We start from the raw sequence: 19,227 nt of genomic DNA on the forward strand, positions 1-19,227 counted from the left end.
AAGGGGTTTCAACCTATGTATGGATAATATTCACATGGCCATGCTGTTTCCTTTTCACTGCAGGAATGTATACACCGCGCAACATTTGTATTGGAGACTTCTGAACAGTGTTTTTTTTGTAGACGTGTGATTTTCTGAGCAGAATCAATTTGTAAGGGTTTGTAACTGTGGCAGTTGGAAATGTAAAGCGTTTTCTACGTCATGGCAAGAGGCACGCTTATATCCACACAATATACAGTATATAAAAACATTGGTTGTGTATTTGACAATCCTGCTGTGGGTATACAGTGCCTTCAGAAAGTATTCATACCACTTGACTTATTCCATATTTTGTGTTACAGCCTGAATTCAAAATGGATTAAATTTGTTTTTTTCTCACCAATCTACACACAATAGCCCATAATGACAAACTGAAAACATGGTTTAGAAATGTTTGCAAATGTATTGAAAATGAAATACAGAAATATCTAATTAACAAGTATTCACACCCCTGAGTCATTACATGTTAGAATCACCTTTGGCAGCGATTACAGCTGAGTCTTTCTGGATTAGTCTCTCTCTAAGAGCTTTACACACCTGGGTTGTACAATATTTGCACATTATAATTTTAAAAATTCTTCAAGCACTGTCAAGTTGGTTGATCATTGTTAGACAGCCATTATCAATTCTTGCCATAGATTTTGAATCCGAAGTCAAAACTGTTACTAGGCCACTCAGGAACATTCAATGTCATCTTGGTAAGCAACTCCAGTGTATATTTGGCCTTGTATTTTAGGTTATTGTCATGTTGAAATGTGAATTTGTCTCCCAGCATCTGTTGGAAAGCAGACTCAACCAGGGTTTCCTCTAGGATTTTGCCTGTGCTTAGCTCTATTCTGTTTTATTTTATCCCAAAAAAACCTCCCTAGTCTTTGCTGATGACAAGCATACCCATAACATGATGCAGCCACCACCATGCTTGAAAATATGATGAGTGGTACTCAGTGATGTGTTGTGTTGGATTTCCCCCAAACCTAACAATATTCAGGACATAAAGTTCATTTGTTTGCCACAATTTTTTGCAGTTTCAGTTTAGTGCCTTATTGCAAACCGGATGCATGTTTTGGAATATTTTTTTTCTGTACAGGCTTTCTTTTTTTCACTCTGTCATTTAGGTTAGTATTGTGAAGTAACTATAATGTTGTTGAACCATCCTCAGTTTCTCCTATCACAGCCGTTAAACTCTAACTGTTTTAAAGTCACTGTTGACCTCATGGTGAAATCCCTGAGCGGTTTCCTTCCTCTCCGTCAACTGAGTTAGGAAGGACGCCTGAATCTTTTTAGTGACTGGGTGTATTGATACACCATCCAAAGTGCAATAACTTCACCATGCGCAAAGGGATATTCAATGTCTGTTTTTAAACATTTACCAAGTATCATGGCCATTCTTTGTGAGGCATTGGAAAACCTCCCTGGTCTTTGTGGTTGAATCTGTGTTTAAATTCATTGCTCGACTGAGGGACCTTGCAGATGATTGTATTTGTGGGGTACAGAGATGAGGTAGTCATTCAAAAATCATGTTAAACACTATTGCACATAGTGAGTCCATGCAACTGTGACTTGTTAAGCAAAAAAAATATCTACTTATTTAGGCTTGCCTTAACAAAGGGATTGAATACCTATTGACTCAAGACATTTCAGCTTTTCATTTTTAATTAATTTGTTAAAAAAATTAAATACAAAAATACACTGACGTTATGGGGCATTGTGTGTAGACCCATGACACAATCTGTTTTAATCCATTTTAAATTCAAGCTGTAACGCAACAATGTGGGAAAAGTCAAGGGGTGTGAACACTTTCCAAAGGCACTGTAGTTCCACCTAGATTTGAAGCTCTGCAATGGTGTGGTTGTGTTCAGTTTTCCTATAAATGTTTATTTTTCAATATTTTGTGTGTGTGTGTACTGTATGTAGCCTGACATTCTGTGCTAATAATGTTGAATGCACAAGCTTCAACGGGCTTGCTCAACATCACGTCCTTATTCCAATCCTTCATATCTTAAAGAGATGCTCAACGTTGTTCGTGGAAAGGTATCGTCCTGTAGGTTTTTGCTCCAACCACAATCTAGCCCACCCTATTTATAACAATTAGGTGGTTGATAAACTGAATCAGGTCAGTTACAACTGCGGTTGGAGCCAGGAACAGGGTTGGGCAGCCCCGCACATGGACCAGACAGAATATGACCATCATTTTTTGGTTACACAACTTTCATGATTAAGCCATTATAAATGCTTTTTAATCCTTTATAAATTATTATAAATACCTAATTTCAATGTAAATGATGAAATACATATTAATAGTATGTAGACCCTTAACTATTTATACATGTTTAGCCTATTCATGACAGTCATAAAAGTGTAAACACATTTTATTAATGGAATTGAGTCATTTAAACCAGTGACATTTCAAAAAATTTGCTTTCAGCCAAAACTGCAAAATTCACATTAAATGTGTTCTGTGAACAATCGGTGTTGACCATCAAGCCAAATAAGTTCAGCTTTTAAAAAGTCAATAAAAATATGCAAAAAGATTGTCTTTTGATTTTTCTATGGAAGTCATGATAAAACATGTTTAATATTTACACAACCTTGATGCAATACATACACATACTGCAAACTTGCCACTTGTCTCAACCGAATAGAAGCTAATAATACCTGTAATATTTAATATATAATCTAAAAGAATAGTGCTCTGCATGCTTTCTGTACTCAATCTGTATATTTCTTATGACAGTAAACATTTAAGATGCTGATAATTGAATAAATGGCATACATCAGTGGTCACCAAGACCTCAATATGCATCAACACCGTGATAAATTGAATCCCGTGTTTCACTACTGCACACCTTAAAGCTCTCCCGGACTATATTCGGTAACCTCTGGCATACACACAAACATGCAGAAGCTATTTCAAAAAATACAAAGTGCAAAATCGACAACTCTCACTACAATTTTAGTGCTTCAATATGGTATTCAGAAGTTCAGGTACATTACATTCAATGCTTTAGTTAGAATTGCACACAACCCCGTAAAGGATAAGGGATAAAGTCAAGAGTTCAATAAATATTTGTCATTTAGGAGTCCATTTCGTCTGACAAGATTTTCACAAGTTCCTATTAAGCATGCAGACTCCACATGGGTATCTAGCTGCACAAAGCTCCCGTGTACACAGATGAGCCTGAAGCTATGACACAGACAGCATTGGGTTCAATGGGTTGACATAACAGGGTCACAAAAGCAGCGTCGCTACGTCACATCCCTTCAAATACTTGCCCCTGCACTTCTTTCAGAACGGGTTTGCAATCTAACAGTCTCTTGACTATGCCAAGAGTCTCGACTCTGCTCATTCTCAACCCTCACACATTACTGCTGCCCTACACAGACTTAGTTGAATTTGACATTTCGAAAATTAGCATGGCGGCATTTACGGTTGGTGCTCGTGCCACTTGTGCTACCAAAATGGGTAGTCTACTTTTCATGAATACCAACCAAGACGAATGAAGTGCAGAGTAAACCACATAATAAGGAAACTTTCATTCAAAAGCATGGTAAAAGAGCTCTTTGATTTGCAGACAGGACCACCACTGGTCAACTCCCCTGCTTTGCTCATGCTTTTGAAAGCAATGCTAACTGACACAACCTGTTTACACTAGCATTGCTACATGCTAGCCATTCTGGATGTTGGTAAATAACAAGCTGACAAACTTAAAAAACGACAACACCTTAGGTCAGGGTTTCCCAAACTCGGTCCTGGGGCCGCCCCTGGGTGCGCGCTTCGTTTTTTGCCCTAACACTACACAGCTGATTCAAATGATCAAAGCTCGAGGGTGAGTTGGTTAATTGTATTGCTAGGGCAAAAACCAAAACTTGCACCAAGGGGAGGGGGGCCCAGGACCGAGTTTGGGAAACCCTGCCTTAGGTAAGTCGACAATGACCTAATACTTTTAAAAAGCCAACTATCCCTTTAAACCTCCAAAGGATGGGTATGCCGATTATGTTCCACATCGTCCAGTATAGTAAAACAGGGAGAGCAGGCATTTGATCTATTGTATCTGTTATGAAATGACAAAGAGAGGGATGGGAATGGTTCCTTCAAGCAATCCACAGCAGATTAGATGAAAGTGTAGCCTGCCTTCGAAGAGGTCACCCGACTTTGATTTAAGACGCCGACCTTTGCCGAAGCCACACTCATCAAAGCGTCGTTCCAGAATCCACCACTGAGAAATATCAAGTGTTTCAATAGGGCTTCACATCTCTACATGGCACGAAGGGCAGATGTGGAAAGTACAGTACAGACACACTTAGATACACACAAATGGGGATTAAAATACCAGTGTGTGGTTCAATAAAAATCTACTGGGATGACGTCCGGCGCCGGCAGTTCACACAAACTTACTCTGAGAGGGGGGGGACATGTTCAGGAGAGCTTATCATTTCCTCTCCTTCCCTCCTTTCTCCTCCTCTCTATTTCTCTATCTCCCTTTGGTTCTGGTCATGGATCTGGTTCTGGTCATGCGAATCAGGCAGGAGGCTGGTGACGTGGCCGACGCCCTTGGTCACACCCTCCCTGAAGAGCAGCTTGGCGCCCATGCGGAGGTACTCGGGGTGTTTAATGAAGCGGAAGCAGACCACAGCCCTCTCTCCTGAGCGCAGCTCCTCCTGGTGGTGAAAACAGGGAAGGGGACATAAAACGGTTCGTGTTGACTCATAAATCAGCAGGGCCACAATCAGTAGGCAGACGTTGTGGAACGTTGCAGATAGAAATGTCATGGATAGAGCTGACCTGATTCCACTTTCTCTATATGGCAGAGAGGCATGTTTGTTCTATATAATAAAATCTCTATCTGAACATTGCACAAAGTTGTGTCCTACTGAACGCGGCCCATATTGAGGCAGTGTATACTTAAGCAATAAGGCCCGAGGGGGTGTGGTATATGGCCAGTATATCATGGCTAAGGGCTGGTCTTGGGCACGACGCAACACAGAGTGCCTGGATACAGCCCTTAGCTGTGGTATGGCCATATACCACAAACCCCTGCGGTGCCTTACTGTTATTATAAATAGGTTACCGAGGTAATTAGAACAGTAAACAAGTAGTTTGGTCTGATATACCAGGGCTTTCAGTCAATCAGCATTCAGGACTCTAATTACCCAGTTTATAATTATTATCACTAACTTTTCCATGCAGGCACTCCACGGTAGCCGTCTGTCTTACGTTCCCCACGTGCACAGTCACTTGGAAGCCCCGACGGAATGTTTTGACGTGGAAGAGAAGGACGATGGCCGCCTCAAACTGCCAGCAGATGGTGGGGTCCATCTTCGGGCTGACCATCACCATACCCTATTCAACATGTGCGTGTCTGTCAAAATACAAAATACAGTACAGACACACCTTTTCAAAACATGTCCTTCCCTCTGTTTCTCTCAGGCTGAAGAAGGAAACATTGAATATAAGGTACTAGTATACATTTCTTTATTTTTGCATGTCATCTTCCCTTTCACCTGTAGCTAGTAATCAAAAGTCAAAACACATCCATGTATATGCATGCACGCTCTCAAACACGTGGTTCACTTGTTGGACACTTCTTGGTGGTGAAGTGCTATCCAGTGCTCTAACTTCACTGCAGCTGAAGTTGGTGAACCCCACACAAAACCGATTTGAACACCTGGCCCCCCAGCTAAAATGGCGTCTTCAAGAGGGACGGGGCGAGGCAGTGTATCAGATTGGGGTGGAAGACAATGGTCTGCTTGTCAGACTGTCAGAGGGAGACATGAGAGCATCGCTGATGACCCTACGGAGGATGGCAGAGAAGTATGTCACTACCTCGTATGCAAATGTCACCAAAGGCACAATCTGGGATATTTTCTTCTGCTTAATGGTCATTTCAATTATACCCATTGATTCTTGAAGAAGCTAGTTTATAAATGTCTAATTTGACAGTTTGCCATTGTTACTGTATTTAACAGGTGATAAATGTGATAGCTCTGCCTCACCAGGGTTGGTGCTGACATCACACTTCTACGGGAAAGAGAGGTGGATTACGACTCGGACAGAAACTGCCGGAAAATCTCAGAGGTTCTTGTCCGAAAAGTTCCAGACGACCAACAGGTGGGATAAACAGCACCTTGTCTTATTTAAGGGACCGTTCTAACACTCCTGGCTCCTTGCACATATGCGACTCCCGGAGTCTGTGGTTCAAATCACTTCTTGCTGTCTCCTTCTCACCTATCTCCCATTCTTTATTTTCTGTCTGTCAATTAAGCATTAAAATGCGAAAGAAGAGTGACTTGTTTTGCACTCAATTATATAAATGGTCAATGGTAAGCTGTACATACAATGAAGGATTTCTGCCACGCTGATCTGCTGTAATTTCACTGCAGTGTCTCTTGTGTGTGTATGAGAGCAGTTCTTGGACCTGCGTGTGGCGGTACTGGGAAACGTGGACTCAGGGAAGTCCACGCTGTTGGGTGTGCTGACGCAAGGCGAGCTGGACAACGGGCGAGGCCTCAACCTCTTCAGACACCTTCATGAGATCCAAACGGGCAGGACATCAAGCATCAGCTTTGAGATTTTGGGCTTCAATAGCAAAGGGGAGGTGGGTAACAGCGTCTTATAGGTGACAAGATACAGAAGGAAGGATAAACATGCATGAGTTTTCCCCTCCTTTGAGCAAGGACATAAAAAAATGTATTCCTCAAAAACTACACTGATATAACAAAAAAGTAATAACACAAAAAACTGTGTAACAGCACACAAATTTTTTGAACATCTTCTATTTGTTACTAAGGCCAGACAAAATTGATTCACTATTTAACGGATTTTCCCCCCAGAAAAGTGAGGCGAGCGAGATACATTTTTTTATAAAAAAAAAGAAAAGAATTATCATTAGGTGGATAAGGAATAACAGTACTTTACCACATTGTCCTAGGCTATATGGACATGGACAATAGGCGAAATATTCAATTTCAGACTGATTTTCAGATTATTATTATTAATACATTGTTATGTTATGAATACGTTTGGAAGTTACTGGGAGCTAATGAAATTTGATGTAAGGCTTTTGGCTATTTCAATGAGGAAAGAAAGTGCTCATGCCAAGAGAGAGAAAGAATATGACATCATAAAGGGAATAATGGATTATACTAAAAAAACTGAACTAACTAATCAGAAATTACTGGAGCTATCATCATTCATATCATATCATCAAATGCAGTTAGACTGTATCTACGAGGAAAATGCCCGGGGAGCGTTTGTAAGATCAAGATGAAAATGGATGGAAGAGGGAGAGAAAAATACAAAATATTTTTTTAATTTAGAAAAAAGGGCAGACGAAAATACTTCCATATGTAAATTAATGAATAATAATACTTCCAATGAAAATCCAAAAGAAATCTCAGCATGTTGCCCAGTTTCATCAGAATCTGTATACATCAGCCCAGTCAACTTCCAATATGGATCTTTTCTTAGACAATGTAGCAAACATTACTAAGAAGATAGATAATGATTTCAGGGATTTTTGTGATGATGAGTTATCTGAAATTGAGATAAACGACTGTATTAAAAGCCTTAAGGACAATAGGTCCATTGAAATTATGGTTTAATAGGCATGTTTTATAAAGCATTCAATGATAAATTGATTCCTTTCATTCTTGCTATGTTTCAAGAATCAATAGAAAAAGGGGAGTTACCAGCTTCCTTAAAGCAAGGTGTAATTACTTTGATTCCCAAACCTAATAAGGATAGTCTTTATATAGACAACTGGAGACCCATTAGCCTTTTGAATAATGATGTGAAATGATTTGCCCTTGTATTTGCTAAGAGGTTGAAACAAGGCTTGCATCATATAATTGATGAAGAACAATCTGGTTTTATGCATGGTCGACACATTAGTAATAACATCAGGTTGATCTTAGATATGATTGACTATAATGACCTCATCCTTGATGATAGCTTTCTTATGTTTGTTGATTTTTATAAAGCTTTTGACACAGTAGAACATGAGTTTATGTTCAAAGTTTTGGGGTTTGGTGACTTTTTAAAACTTTGTATAGTGGTTGTACTAGCTCTGTAAAATTAGCTCACTGGACATCCCAAAGATTTGATGTTGGCTGTGGCATTAGGCAGGGCTGCCCAATTAGTCCATTTGTATTTATATTGGTTACTCAAATGATGGCTTTTCATATCAAGAAAGGGAATTTTCAAGGTGTTTCAGCACTTGGCAATGCATTTAAACTATGTCAACTGGCTGATGATACCACCATATTTTTAAGAGACAGGAATGAGGTTTCTAAAGCAGTTTCCTGTATTGAAGACTTTTCCTTAGTTTCGGGTTTGAAAATTTATATCAATAAGTCAGTCTTATTTCCACTCAAGTATTGTGTTTTACAGGAAGTTTAGGGTATCCCAATTAAAGATAAGGTTACTTATCTTGGAATTGTTATATGCAAGGATGAAAAACAAAGGAGTGAATTAAACTTTAACTCCATTATTGAGAAAGCAAAGAATAAATTGAACCTCTGGTTGCTGAGAGATAATTTGTTATACGGTCGGGTGTTATTGTCCAAAGCTGAAGGGTTATCCAGCTCGGTTTATGTCCCGTTATCACTTGAATTATCCCTTAAAATTGTAAAGGACTTAGATAAGATTCTTCATAATTTTATTTGGAGGAACAAGCCTCACTATCTACGGAAAGATATTCTCACTAATATCCAAGAACAATCAATCAATCAATCAAGTTTATTTTATATAGCCCTTCGTACATCAGCTAATATCTCGAAGTGCTGTACAGAAACCCAGCCTAAAACCCCAAACAGCAAGCAATGCAGGTGTAGAAGCACGGTGGCTAGGAAAAACTCCCTAGAAAGGCCAAAACCTAGGAAGAAACCTAGAGAGGAACCAGGCTATGAGGGGTGGCCAGTCCTCTTCTGGCTGTGCCGGGTGGAGATTATAACAGAACTATGCCAAGATGTTCAAAATGTTCATAAGTGACAAGCATGGTCAAATAATAATCATGAATAATTTTCAGTTGGCTTTTCATAGCCGATCATTAAGAGTTGAAAACAGCAGGTCTGGGACAGGTGGCGGTTCAAATAACCGCAGGCAGAACAGTTGAAACTGGAATAGCAGCAAGGCCAGGCGGACTGGGGACAGCAAGGAGTCATCATGCCCGGTAGTCCTGACGTATGGTCCTAGGGCTCAGGTCCTCCGAGAGAGAGAAAGAAAGAGAGAAGGAGAAAATTAGAGAGAGCCAAGATTTTCAAAATGTTCATAAATGACAAGCATGGTCAAATAATAATCAGGAATAAATGTCAGTTGGCTTTTCATAGCCGATCATAGCCGATCAACAAGGAGGTCTTGATGTTTTAGATTTCAATACTCTAAATAATAATTTTAAAATAAATTGAATTCTGAAGTAGAACCAGAAGAGTATTTGGAATGTCTTCCCTAAGTATTTACTTGACTCTGTTGGTGGTTTAGAATTTTTGCTTCGATGTATGTAATTGTCCAAATTCCATAAGCAGGCAATTTTAGCTTGGATGTTAGTGTATAAACACAATTTTTCCCCTCACAGATACTTTCTATGGAACAATAAAGATATACGATTTAAAAATAAGTCAAATTTTTTTCGTTACTGGTTTGAGAATATAATTATTTTGGTGGGTCAGTTACTGAATGAGGATGGAGATCTACTCTCATTTGGGGAATTTCTTGATAAGTTTAAAATCACAATAACCCCGAAAGAATATGCAATTGTTTTTGATGCGATTTCAAGGGGGGTTGTAATCTCTTTTAAATTCCTCTGTGGTACATGAAAATATATTCATTGGCAATATTACCATCAAAGATAAATGTAGTAATAAATAGACTAGGAATATTGTTTGTGATACTACAATTCCCTCAGCAAGATTATTTTGGTCAAATATCAATGGTGATATACAATGGGGGACAGCATGGAAAATTGCTAACAAATATTGTATCAGTAACAAGGTAAAGGAAGTTTCATTTAAAATGTTACATATAATTTATTGACTATAAATGTGATTTCTGTGGAATGGAGGAGACCATTTTGCATTTGTTTTTTGCCTGTATTTATAGTAGAATTTTTGGGATTGACATGCAGAATTTTGTTACAAAAAAATAGAACCGGTTGTACTATTTAATGGTTTTGATATAATGATTTATTTCAGAAATTCTGACATTGATAAAGATGTAGCATATTTAATTCAACTGCTAATAATATTAGGTACATTTCATATTCACAAATGCAAATGGTCTAATTCAAAACCTAACTTTTTTGCGTTTACCAGTTGGCTCACCAATAGGATATTATTTCGGAACCAATATTCTAAAAAGTATTTTTATACAATATATCCCGATTATTCCATATATAATATCTGTGTGGAGAAAAATGATGCTTATAAATTAAGGACCATGACAAGAAAACCTGCCGATGAAAAGCAGAAAGTTTCACTGGAACTTGGTCAATATTATTATTGCAAACCAACATGAAGTTAAGGCCACCAAAAGTAGAGAAGACATGATGAGGAATAAAATTCCACATAGAAGTGGGTCTTCTTAGGAATTGTTTTATCCAATTGATCTTAAAAGTATTATTTAAGGTAGTAAAGTCCAGAAAATTAAGCCCACCATGCTCATACATGTTCATTACAACAGTTTTCCTAATGTAATGGGTAATAATCTCTTCAACTTTGTTCAACACTGTTTAGATTCTATATCACTGATAGAGTGAACCTTATTTGGTGAGTCAAAAAACATATCTGTGGATTCCTGACAGTACGTAGAGCTATACAATTTTCTGTAAAAATTGTTACAGTATTTAGCAAATCATTTTTGGTCATCTGTAATAACACCATCAATGTTTAACTTATGGATAGTGTTATTTGTAGAGTGACATTTCTCAAGTCTAAAAAATAGGATGAATTATGTTCTCCCTCCTCAATCCATTTTTTCCTAGATCTAATAAAGGCTCCTTCTGATTTTAATCTATATATATTATCCAGTTTATTTTGTAACTCAATCAGTTCCATCTTCTCCTCACCCGAGAGGCCGGCTGGGGACCTCTGAGAAAGGGAAGTTATCTTAATGATCACCTTTTCCTCCTCAGCTCTTCTGGTCTTAGCAATATTACTACCATATTTTCTAAGGTATTTGGACACCTCAAATGTAAAGAGCTCCCAGTTCTTGCAATAAGATTTTTCTTCACAAGCCCTTTCCCAAAAGTGTGAAAGCAGATCTTTAACCTCAAACTTAACTAAATCATTATTTAATAACGAGCTATTTAGCTTCCAGTAGGATGCTCTACCAAGGTTAGTATCAGGGGTAAATATTTTGATATCAATGTAAATGGCCCTATGGTCTGTGAGGGGAGTAGTACAGATATTTGTAGTAACACACTCACTATCAATACATTTGGATATAAGTCAAAAATCTATTCTGTATTGTCTGGAACCTGTTTTGTTACTCCAAGTAAATGATCTGTCAGCCGGAAACCTTTCTCTCCATATATCAGTAAGATCAAACTTTTCCATAAAAAGTATTAAAGCCAAATTCTGATTGGTTGGCCTACCTGGGGGCCATCTATCAGTTGAATTATCTATGGTAATGTTAAAGTCCCCTCCTATCAATAATAACGAATTTGGAAATGTAGATAACCAATGAAGTATATGTTTCTCTATAGATTCAAGCAACTCACCATTCTCATGTTTGGTGTTGTACCCGTAGAAGTGTACAGTAATGAGCGTAATGTCATTGTAACAGATTACAAGACAAATAAAGTGACCAAAGGGGTCACATTCCGAGTGTAGAATATTACCACCAAAGGTATTTTTCATTGTAGTGACACCAGCGTTCAGATCCATGGGAAAGCCAAATATCGTTGCCCCACTGTGACCTCCAGAAATTGGCATAAGCCGAAATTGAGTGACTCTTGAAAAAAGCAAAAATCTGTTAGAAATTGTTTTGCAAATAAAAATAAGGCCTAGTGCCTTATCAATACTAGTGCCCCCCCCCCCCCCATGGATTTAAAATGCCCCCTAAGGCATGTAATCCTGGAGGCAGGCCTGGTCTCCACTCTACAATAGCAAGCATCAACCTATATCACTAGTGTTGAATAATGCCTGAGGCCATTTATTGATAAAAAAAACATTTAAAACAATGCTGAAAAAAAAGACTACTACAATGTTTAAACAACACTAACCTAACGTAGCAGCCGTAAAACTATTTTGTGTTTCCCCTGAAAACAGGATGCTTCTGGTTTCCTCGAACCCGCTGAGGGTGAAACAATCCCCCCGCCCAACCCCACAAATACAGTTTATTACCCAATGTTCAATATTTTGTAACTCTTAATAAAGGCTGACAAGTTTTGAGAGGGCTGGCACTTTGTTGACCGTGCATTAGATCACACTGATGAAGGCCACAATAATGCACTTTAAGAAAGCTTGAGGTAGCAAAACTCCCACCAGTCACAGTAAGGCACGGCTTTGTGTGTCCGCTGGTCTATCATCAACTTGCTTGTGCTAACAAAAGTGGGAAGGTTACGCACCAGTGTTGTGTTTTTCTCTTGTGTTCAGCCAGGCTTCTTGACTGAGTGAATCTCTTCCCACGCTGATCATAACCATAAGGCTTTTCTCCAGTTGCTGAGATTGAGCAAATCGCTTCCCGTAGTCAGAGCAGTGGTAAGGCTTCTCTCCTGTGTGTATTCTCTTGTGTTTAATCAGGATTCCTGATTGAGTGAATCTCTTCCCACACTGATCACAACCACAAGGCTTCTCTCTGGTGTGTATTCGTTGGTGAACTACTAAATCCTTAGAAGTACAGATCATCCTACAGTCTGAGCAGTGGTAAGGCTTTTCTCCAGTGTGTATTCTCTTATGTTTAACCAGGGTTCCTGAGTGAATCACTTCCCGCAGTCAGAACAGTGATATGGCTTCTCTCCCATGTGTGCTCTGTGGTGTATGGTCAGGGTTTTTGAGAAAGTAAAGCGCATCCCACAGTCAGAGCAGTGGTACAGCTTCTCTCCGGTGTGTTTACTGGTGGCTGTTTAAGTTGCTTGCCAGAGTAAAACTCATCCCACATTCAGAGCAGTAGTAAGGCTTCTCTCCTGTGTGTATTCTTTGGTGCAATTTTAAATGTGCCAACCTAACGAAACAATTCCCACATTCAGAGCAATGGAAAGGCCTCTCTCCAGTGTGGGTTTGCTTGTGTTTAATCAGAGATCCTGAATTAACAAAACTCTTCCCACATTCATCACAGCCATAAGGCTTCTCTCCTGTATGTATTCTCTGATGTGCTGCCAGGTGGCTTGAGTTAGTAAAGCTCATCCCACAGTCTGAGCAGTGATAAGGCTTTTCCCCTGTGTGTATTCTCTTGTGTAGAGCCTGATGTGCTGACTGAGTGTCTTCCCACATTGATCACAGCTAAAAGGTTTCTCTGCTCTGTGTATTCGCTGGTGTACCATCAGTCCATCTAATCTAGCAAAACTTTTCCCCGTCAGAGCAGCTGTAAGGTTTCTCTCCTGTGTGTGTTCGCTGGTTAATTGTTTTATTCCCTAGAGTAGTAAAACTCATTCCACAATTTGAGCAGTGATGAAGCTTCTGTCCTGAGTCTCTCCGCTGGTGTGATTTCAGGTTGCTTTGTTGATTAAAACTCTTCCCACAGACAGAGCAGTGGTAAGGCTTCTCTCCAGTGTGTATTCGCTGATGGTTTATCAGGGAGTTGAATGTAGTAAAACTCTTCCCACATTGATCACAGCTGTAATACTTATTTCCCGTGTGTGCCAATTGGTGTCTTTTCAAATTACCTGGCAGCGCAAACTTCATCCCACAGTCAGAGCAGTGGTAAAGCAGTGGTTTTGCACCTGTGTATACTCTCTGGTACAATTGTAATGACTGTGATGTTGAAACTCACTTTTCACACTGAGAGCAGTGGTAAAGGTTTTCTCCTGTGTGTATACTCTTATGCCTTTTCAGGTCCACTAACCAAGTAAAACTATTTCCGCAGTGGGAGCATTGATGTGGTCTGGCTGGTTTGGGCTTCTCTAGGTCTGGTTCCTCTGAAGGACTCTTCCCACTCTTAGAGCGAGAGTCTGGTCTCTCTCCTGCCAAAGACAGAGTATGCAGTTAAACAGCGAGACCTGAATGAAACCTCCACATGATAAATCCAACATCCTATTAGGTTCAATCCAAATCAGATCCCTTAATAACCTGTCTTTTCAGAACATTTAGGCTCATCTTCTCTTTTTTTTTTTTTTTACTTGGTGGCCATCAACACAATTGAGAATGAAAAAACAAATGATGTAGAGCTTCAAATCTAATTGTTCTCTCATGAAATGTCATGTATTTAGGCTGAGCAGAAATAGATATTGAGAACTACAATTAGGGATGCACGATATATCGGTGAACATATCGGAATCGGACGATATTAGCTAAAAATGCCAACATCGACCCGATGTCTAGTTTAACGCCGATGTGCAAAACCGATGTCAAAGCTGACGTGCATGCCTATATAACCTAGGTACATGACGTAATGACACCACATAAAAATTTGCGCTACACGTGCAACACAGCATTCCTAACCTATCCCACTATGTCTGCTGTGTGGATCGAGCAGTCGATTAATCGATTAATAGCACCAATTTATTTTTATTTTTTTTCACCTTTATTTAACCAGGTAGGCCAGTTGAGAACAAGTTCTCATTTACAACTGCGACTTGGCCAAGATAGCGCAAAGCAGTGCGACACAATCAACAGAGTTACACATGGGATAAACAAACGTACAGTCAATGACACAATAGAAAAGTCTATATACAGTGTGTGCAAATGTAGTAAGATTAGGGAAGTAAGGAAAATAGGCCATAGTGGCAAACAAACAATTAAACACTGGAGTGATAGATGTGCAGAAAATGAATGTGCAAGTAGAGATACTGGGGTGCAAAGGAGCCAAAAAATAAATAACAATATGGGGATGGGGTTGTTGTGTGGGCTATTTACAGATGGGCTATGTACAGGTGCAATGATCGGTAAGCTGCTCTGACAGCTGATGCTTAAAGTTAGTGAGGGAGATATAAGCCTCCAGCTTCAGTGATTTTCGCAATTCGTTCCAGTCATTGGCAGCAGAGAACTGGAAGGAAAGGCGGCCAAAGGAGGAGTTGGATTTGGGGGTGACCAGTGAAAGATACCTTCTGGATCGCCTGCTACGGGTGGGTGCTGCTATGGTGACCAGTGAGGTGAGATAAGGTGGGGCTTTACCTAGCAAAGACTTATAGATGACCGGGAGCCAGTGGGTTTTGCGACGAATATGAAGCGAGGGCCAGCCAACGAGAGCATACAGGTCGCAGTGGTGGCTTTGGTGACAAAACGAATGGCACTGTGATAGACTGCATCCAATTTGTTGAGTAGAGTCTTGGAGGCTATTTTGTAAATGACATCGCCGAAGTCAAGGATCGGTAGGATAGTCCATTTTACGAGGGTATGTTTGGAAGCATGAGTGAAGGATGCTTTGTTGCGAAATAGGAAGCCGATTCTAGATTTAATTTTGGATTGGAGATCCTTAATGTGAGTCTGGAAGGAGAGTTTACAGTCTAACCAGACACCTAGGTATTTGTAGTTCACATATTGTAAGTCAGAACCATCCAGAGTAGTGATGCTAGACGGGCGGGCGGGTGTGGACAGCGATCGGTTGAAGAGCATGCATTTAGTTTTACTTGCATTTAAGAGCAGTTGGAGGCCACGGAAGGAGTGTTGTATGGCATTGAAGCTCGTCTGGAGGTTTGTTAACACAGTGTCCAAAGAAGGGCCAGAAGTATACAGAATGGTGTCGTCTGCGTAGAGGTGGATCAAAGAATTGTCATCAGCATGAGCGACATCATTGATGTATACAGAGAAGAGAGTCGGCCCGAGAATTGAACCCTGTGGCACCCCCATAGAGACTGCCAGAGGTCCGGACAACAGGCCCTCCGATTTGACACACTGAACTCCATCTGAGAAGTAGTTGGTGAACCAGTCGAGGCAGTCATTTGTGAAACCAAGGCTGTTGAGTCTGCCGATAAGAATGCCATGATTGACAGAGTCGAAAGCCTTGGCCAGGTCGATGAATACGGCTGCACAGTATTGTATTTTATTGATGGCGGTTATGATATAATTTAGGACTTTGAGCGTGGCTGAGGTGCACCCATGACCAGCTCGGAAACCAGATTGCATAGCGGAGAAGGTACGGTGGGATTCGAAATGGTCTGTGATCTGTTTGTAAACTTGGCTTTCGAAGACTTTAGAAAGGCAGGGTAGGATAGATATAGGTCTGTAACAGTTTGGGTCTAGAGTGTCACCCCCTTTGAAGAGGGGGATGACCGCGGCTTTCCAATCTTTAGGGATCTCAGACGATACGAAAGAGAGGTTGAACAGGCTAGTAATAGGGGTTGCAACAATTGCGGCGGATAATTTTAGAAAGAGATTGTCCAGATTGTCTAGCCCAGCTGATTTGTAAGAGATTTTGCAGCTCTTTCAGAACATCAGCTATCTGGATTTGGGTGAAGGAGAAATTTCAGAATTTTTGGTGGCCTTCCTAAGCCAGGATTCAGACACGGCTAGAACATCAGGGTTGGCGGAGTGTGCTAAAGCAGTGAATAAAACAAACTTAGGGAGGAGGCTTCTGATGTTAACATGCATGAAACCAAGGCTTTTACGGTTACAGAAGTCAACAAATGATAGTGCCTGGGGAATAGGAGTGGAACTGGGGGCTACAGGGCCTGGGTTAACCTCTACATCCCCAGAGGAACAGAGGAGAAGTAGGATAAGGGTACGGCTAACGGCTATAAGAACTGGTCGTCTAGTGCGTTGGGGACAGAGAATAAAAGGAGCAGATTTCTGGGTGTGGTAGAATAGATTCAAGGCATAATGTACAGACAAGGGTATGGTAGGATGTGAGTACAGTGGAGAGAACCTAGGCGTTGAGTGACGATGAGAGAGGTTTCGTCTCTGGAGGGACAAGTTAAGCCAGGTGATGTCTCTGCATGTGTGTGGGGTGGGACGAAAGAGCTATCTAAGGCATTTTGAGCGTGACTGAAGGCTCTACAGTGAAATAAAACAGTAAAGACTAGCCAAGACAGCAGTAGACAAGGAATATTGACATTAGAGAGAGGCATAAAGCAATCACAGGTGTTGATCAGGAGAGCTAAGACAACAATGGGTAAATGCGAGGAATGGGCAGAGCGGGTCAGTTAGATACATACAGGACCTGAGTTCAAGGCTGGGGCCGACAGGTAAACAAAATGAGGTACCGTGTTATTGAAACATAATTGAATTCATTGCCCTTGACAATCAACTGTTCTCTGTCGTGGGTGATGTTGGCTTTCGCCAACTGGTCGAGCACCGGCACACACTACCAAGTGCGCTATTTTTCAGATGTTGCCCTACCGGAGTTACACAGTAATAGCGTCACTGCTATTTGCTTCACGACTGACATTTGGAACAGCGATATCAGCCCCATGAGCATGTTGAGTCTGACAGCACAGTGGGTCGTCGAGGATTTCATACAGAGGAAAGTCGTATTGCATGATCATGAATGTGCTGGTTGTCATATCGCTGCTGCTATTTCAATGTCATTTGAGAACAGGTTTGAAACTTGGAAACATGAACACACTAGCTAGCTCCATTCGAACAACTGACTCGAGAAATAAGCTCATCAACTGCGCCTGCAGCAGGCGTGATACCCTCTGTCATGGCATTGAAGTGCCTGCTCAACAAAACTGCCGTCACAGGCTGTGAACAAGCGATTCGGTGGCATTCTCTCTTTACTGTGTCGCCACCATGCCCGATGCTATGTACTACGACCGCTACATCGATGCAGACAAGAAACAGGGTTTACGTGAAATGTTACATACACAGCTGGACAAGATGGAAGCTGGACAAGATGGTACACAGTGACAGTGCGCATCGAGGAAGAGAGGCCAAGGACAGACAGAGCTGAAACTTAACTGCTTGACATGTATGATGAAATCCTGGTTGAGAATGAAACGACTGAACAAATGAACAACGAAACAGCACAGCAAGTAAGTGAAAGAAATAGGTTTTGATTATGTTTTACTGGTAATGGGGACATACGTAAAATAACTTTTTGGTCAATGTGGTGTGTGTATGTAACCTTTATTTAACTAGGCAAGTCAGTTAAGAACAAATTCTTATTTACAATGACATCCTACCCTGGCCAAACCCGGACGACGCTGGGCCAATTGTGCGCCGCCCTATGGGACTCACAATCACGGCCGGATGTGATACAGCCTGGATTCGAACCAGGGACTGTAGTGACCCTGCACTGAGATGCAGATGCAGTGCCTTAGACCGCTGCGTCCATGTGTGTGTGTGTTAACTATTTAACTGTACTAAAACGCTTAAAAGGCCGCTAAAATTGTAAATATTGATTACTGGTATCGTTTTTTTTGGCTAAGAAAATATCGGACATTGGTATCGTCCAAAAATGTCATATCTAACTACAATATTTACATCAATGGCATAGGATGCATTTGATCCATTGTTAATATTTTGTTGGTAGCCCTCTTTGATGGTATAGGCTAAACATCTTACAGAGTGTGGATTTAACAATTCCTACAGTACAGAACAGAACAACATATTCAAGTGTAGAACTTCAGTGGGATGCCACTTTAAAATCACACATCAGTTTAAGTCTCTGCCCGTTTTAAGACTACTCACTGGTGTTAAGATCTCCAGTCTCCTCTTCGTCACCCTCCTCTTCTTTCAATGAGACAGTCATCTCACCCTCCTCTTTCACGCCAACCACTGCATCCTCCTCCTCTTTCACTCTGAAAGCTTCCTCTTCTTTCATTGTAACTTCCCCAAAAAAACTTTTTACCTCCTCCTTTTTCACGAGAGCGTGTCTGTCCAGTCGACGTCCTTTTCTTTAGCAAGGGGGAAGTAGCTCAGTGAGCTAATGGTCGGGGATGTTAGCTAGCTAGCTATCATTAGCGACTAGGCTAGTGCTAATCTAGGTTGAAGATAACCTATAGGTGTCAGCCAGCTTGCTGATTAATATGACAATATGAAATTCATGAGGTAACTAATAGATATGATAAAAGTGTATTTAAATCACACAGTGACTAGAATACCGAAAAGGTCTAAAAAGATTCAACGTTCCGGAAATGCCGGATAGCAGCAAGC

General features: G+C 40.6%; 1 protein-coding gene across 2 annotated transcripts; it reads right to left on the bottom strand.

Annotated features, from left to right (window-relative positions):
- Positions 1-9,194: 9,194 nt before the first annotated feature.
- On the bottom strand, positions 9,195-19,227 carry LOC120032358. Of its 2 annotated transcripts, XR_005473816.1 has the most exons (4): positions 18,763-19,227; positions 12,603-14,156; positions 11,754-11,986; positions 9,200-9,242 (listed from the first exon to the last, which is right to left on the bottom strand). XR_005473816.1 is itself a non-coding variant. In XM_038978400.1 (3 exons), the coding sequence occupies exons 1-3, from the start codon at positions 18,893-18,895 to the stop codon at positions 9,236-9,238; spliced, it is 258 nt and encodes an 85-aa protein (XP_038834328.1). In that variant the 5' UTR covers positions 18,896-19,227; the 3' UTR covers positions 9,195-9,235. The 2 variants fall into 2 exon arrangements, 1 of the variants encoding a protein (XP_038834328.1); XM_038978400.1 differs by lacking the exon at positions 11,754-11,986 and having other exon boundaries at positions 9,195-9,242; positions 14,039-14,156.

This window comes from Salvelinus namaycush, chromosome 39 (assembly GCF_016432855.1).
Source record: "Salvelinus namaycush isolate Seneca chromosome 39, SaNama_1.0, whole genome shotgun sequence".
NCBI lineage: Eukaryota > Metazoa > Chordata > Actinopteri > Salmoniformes > Salmonidae > Salvelinus > Salvelinus namaycush.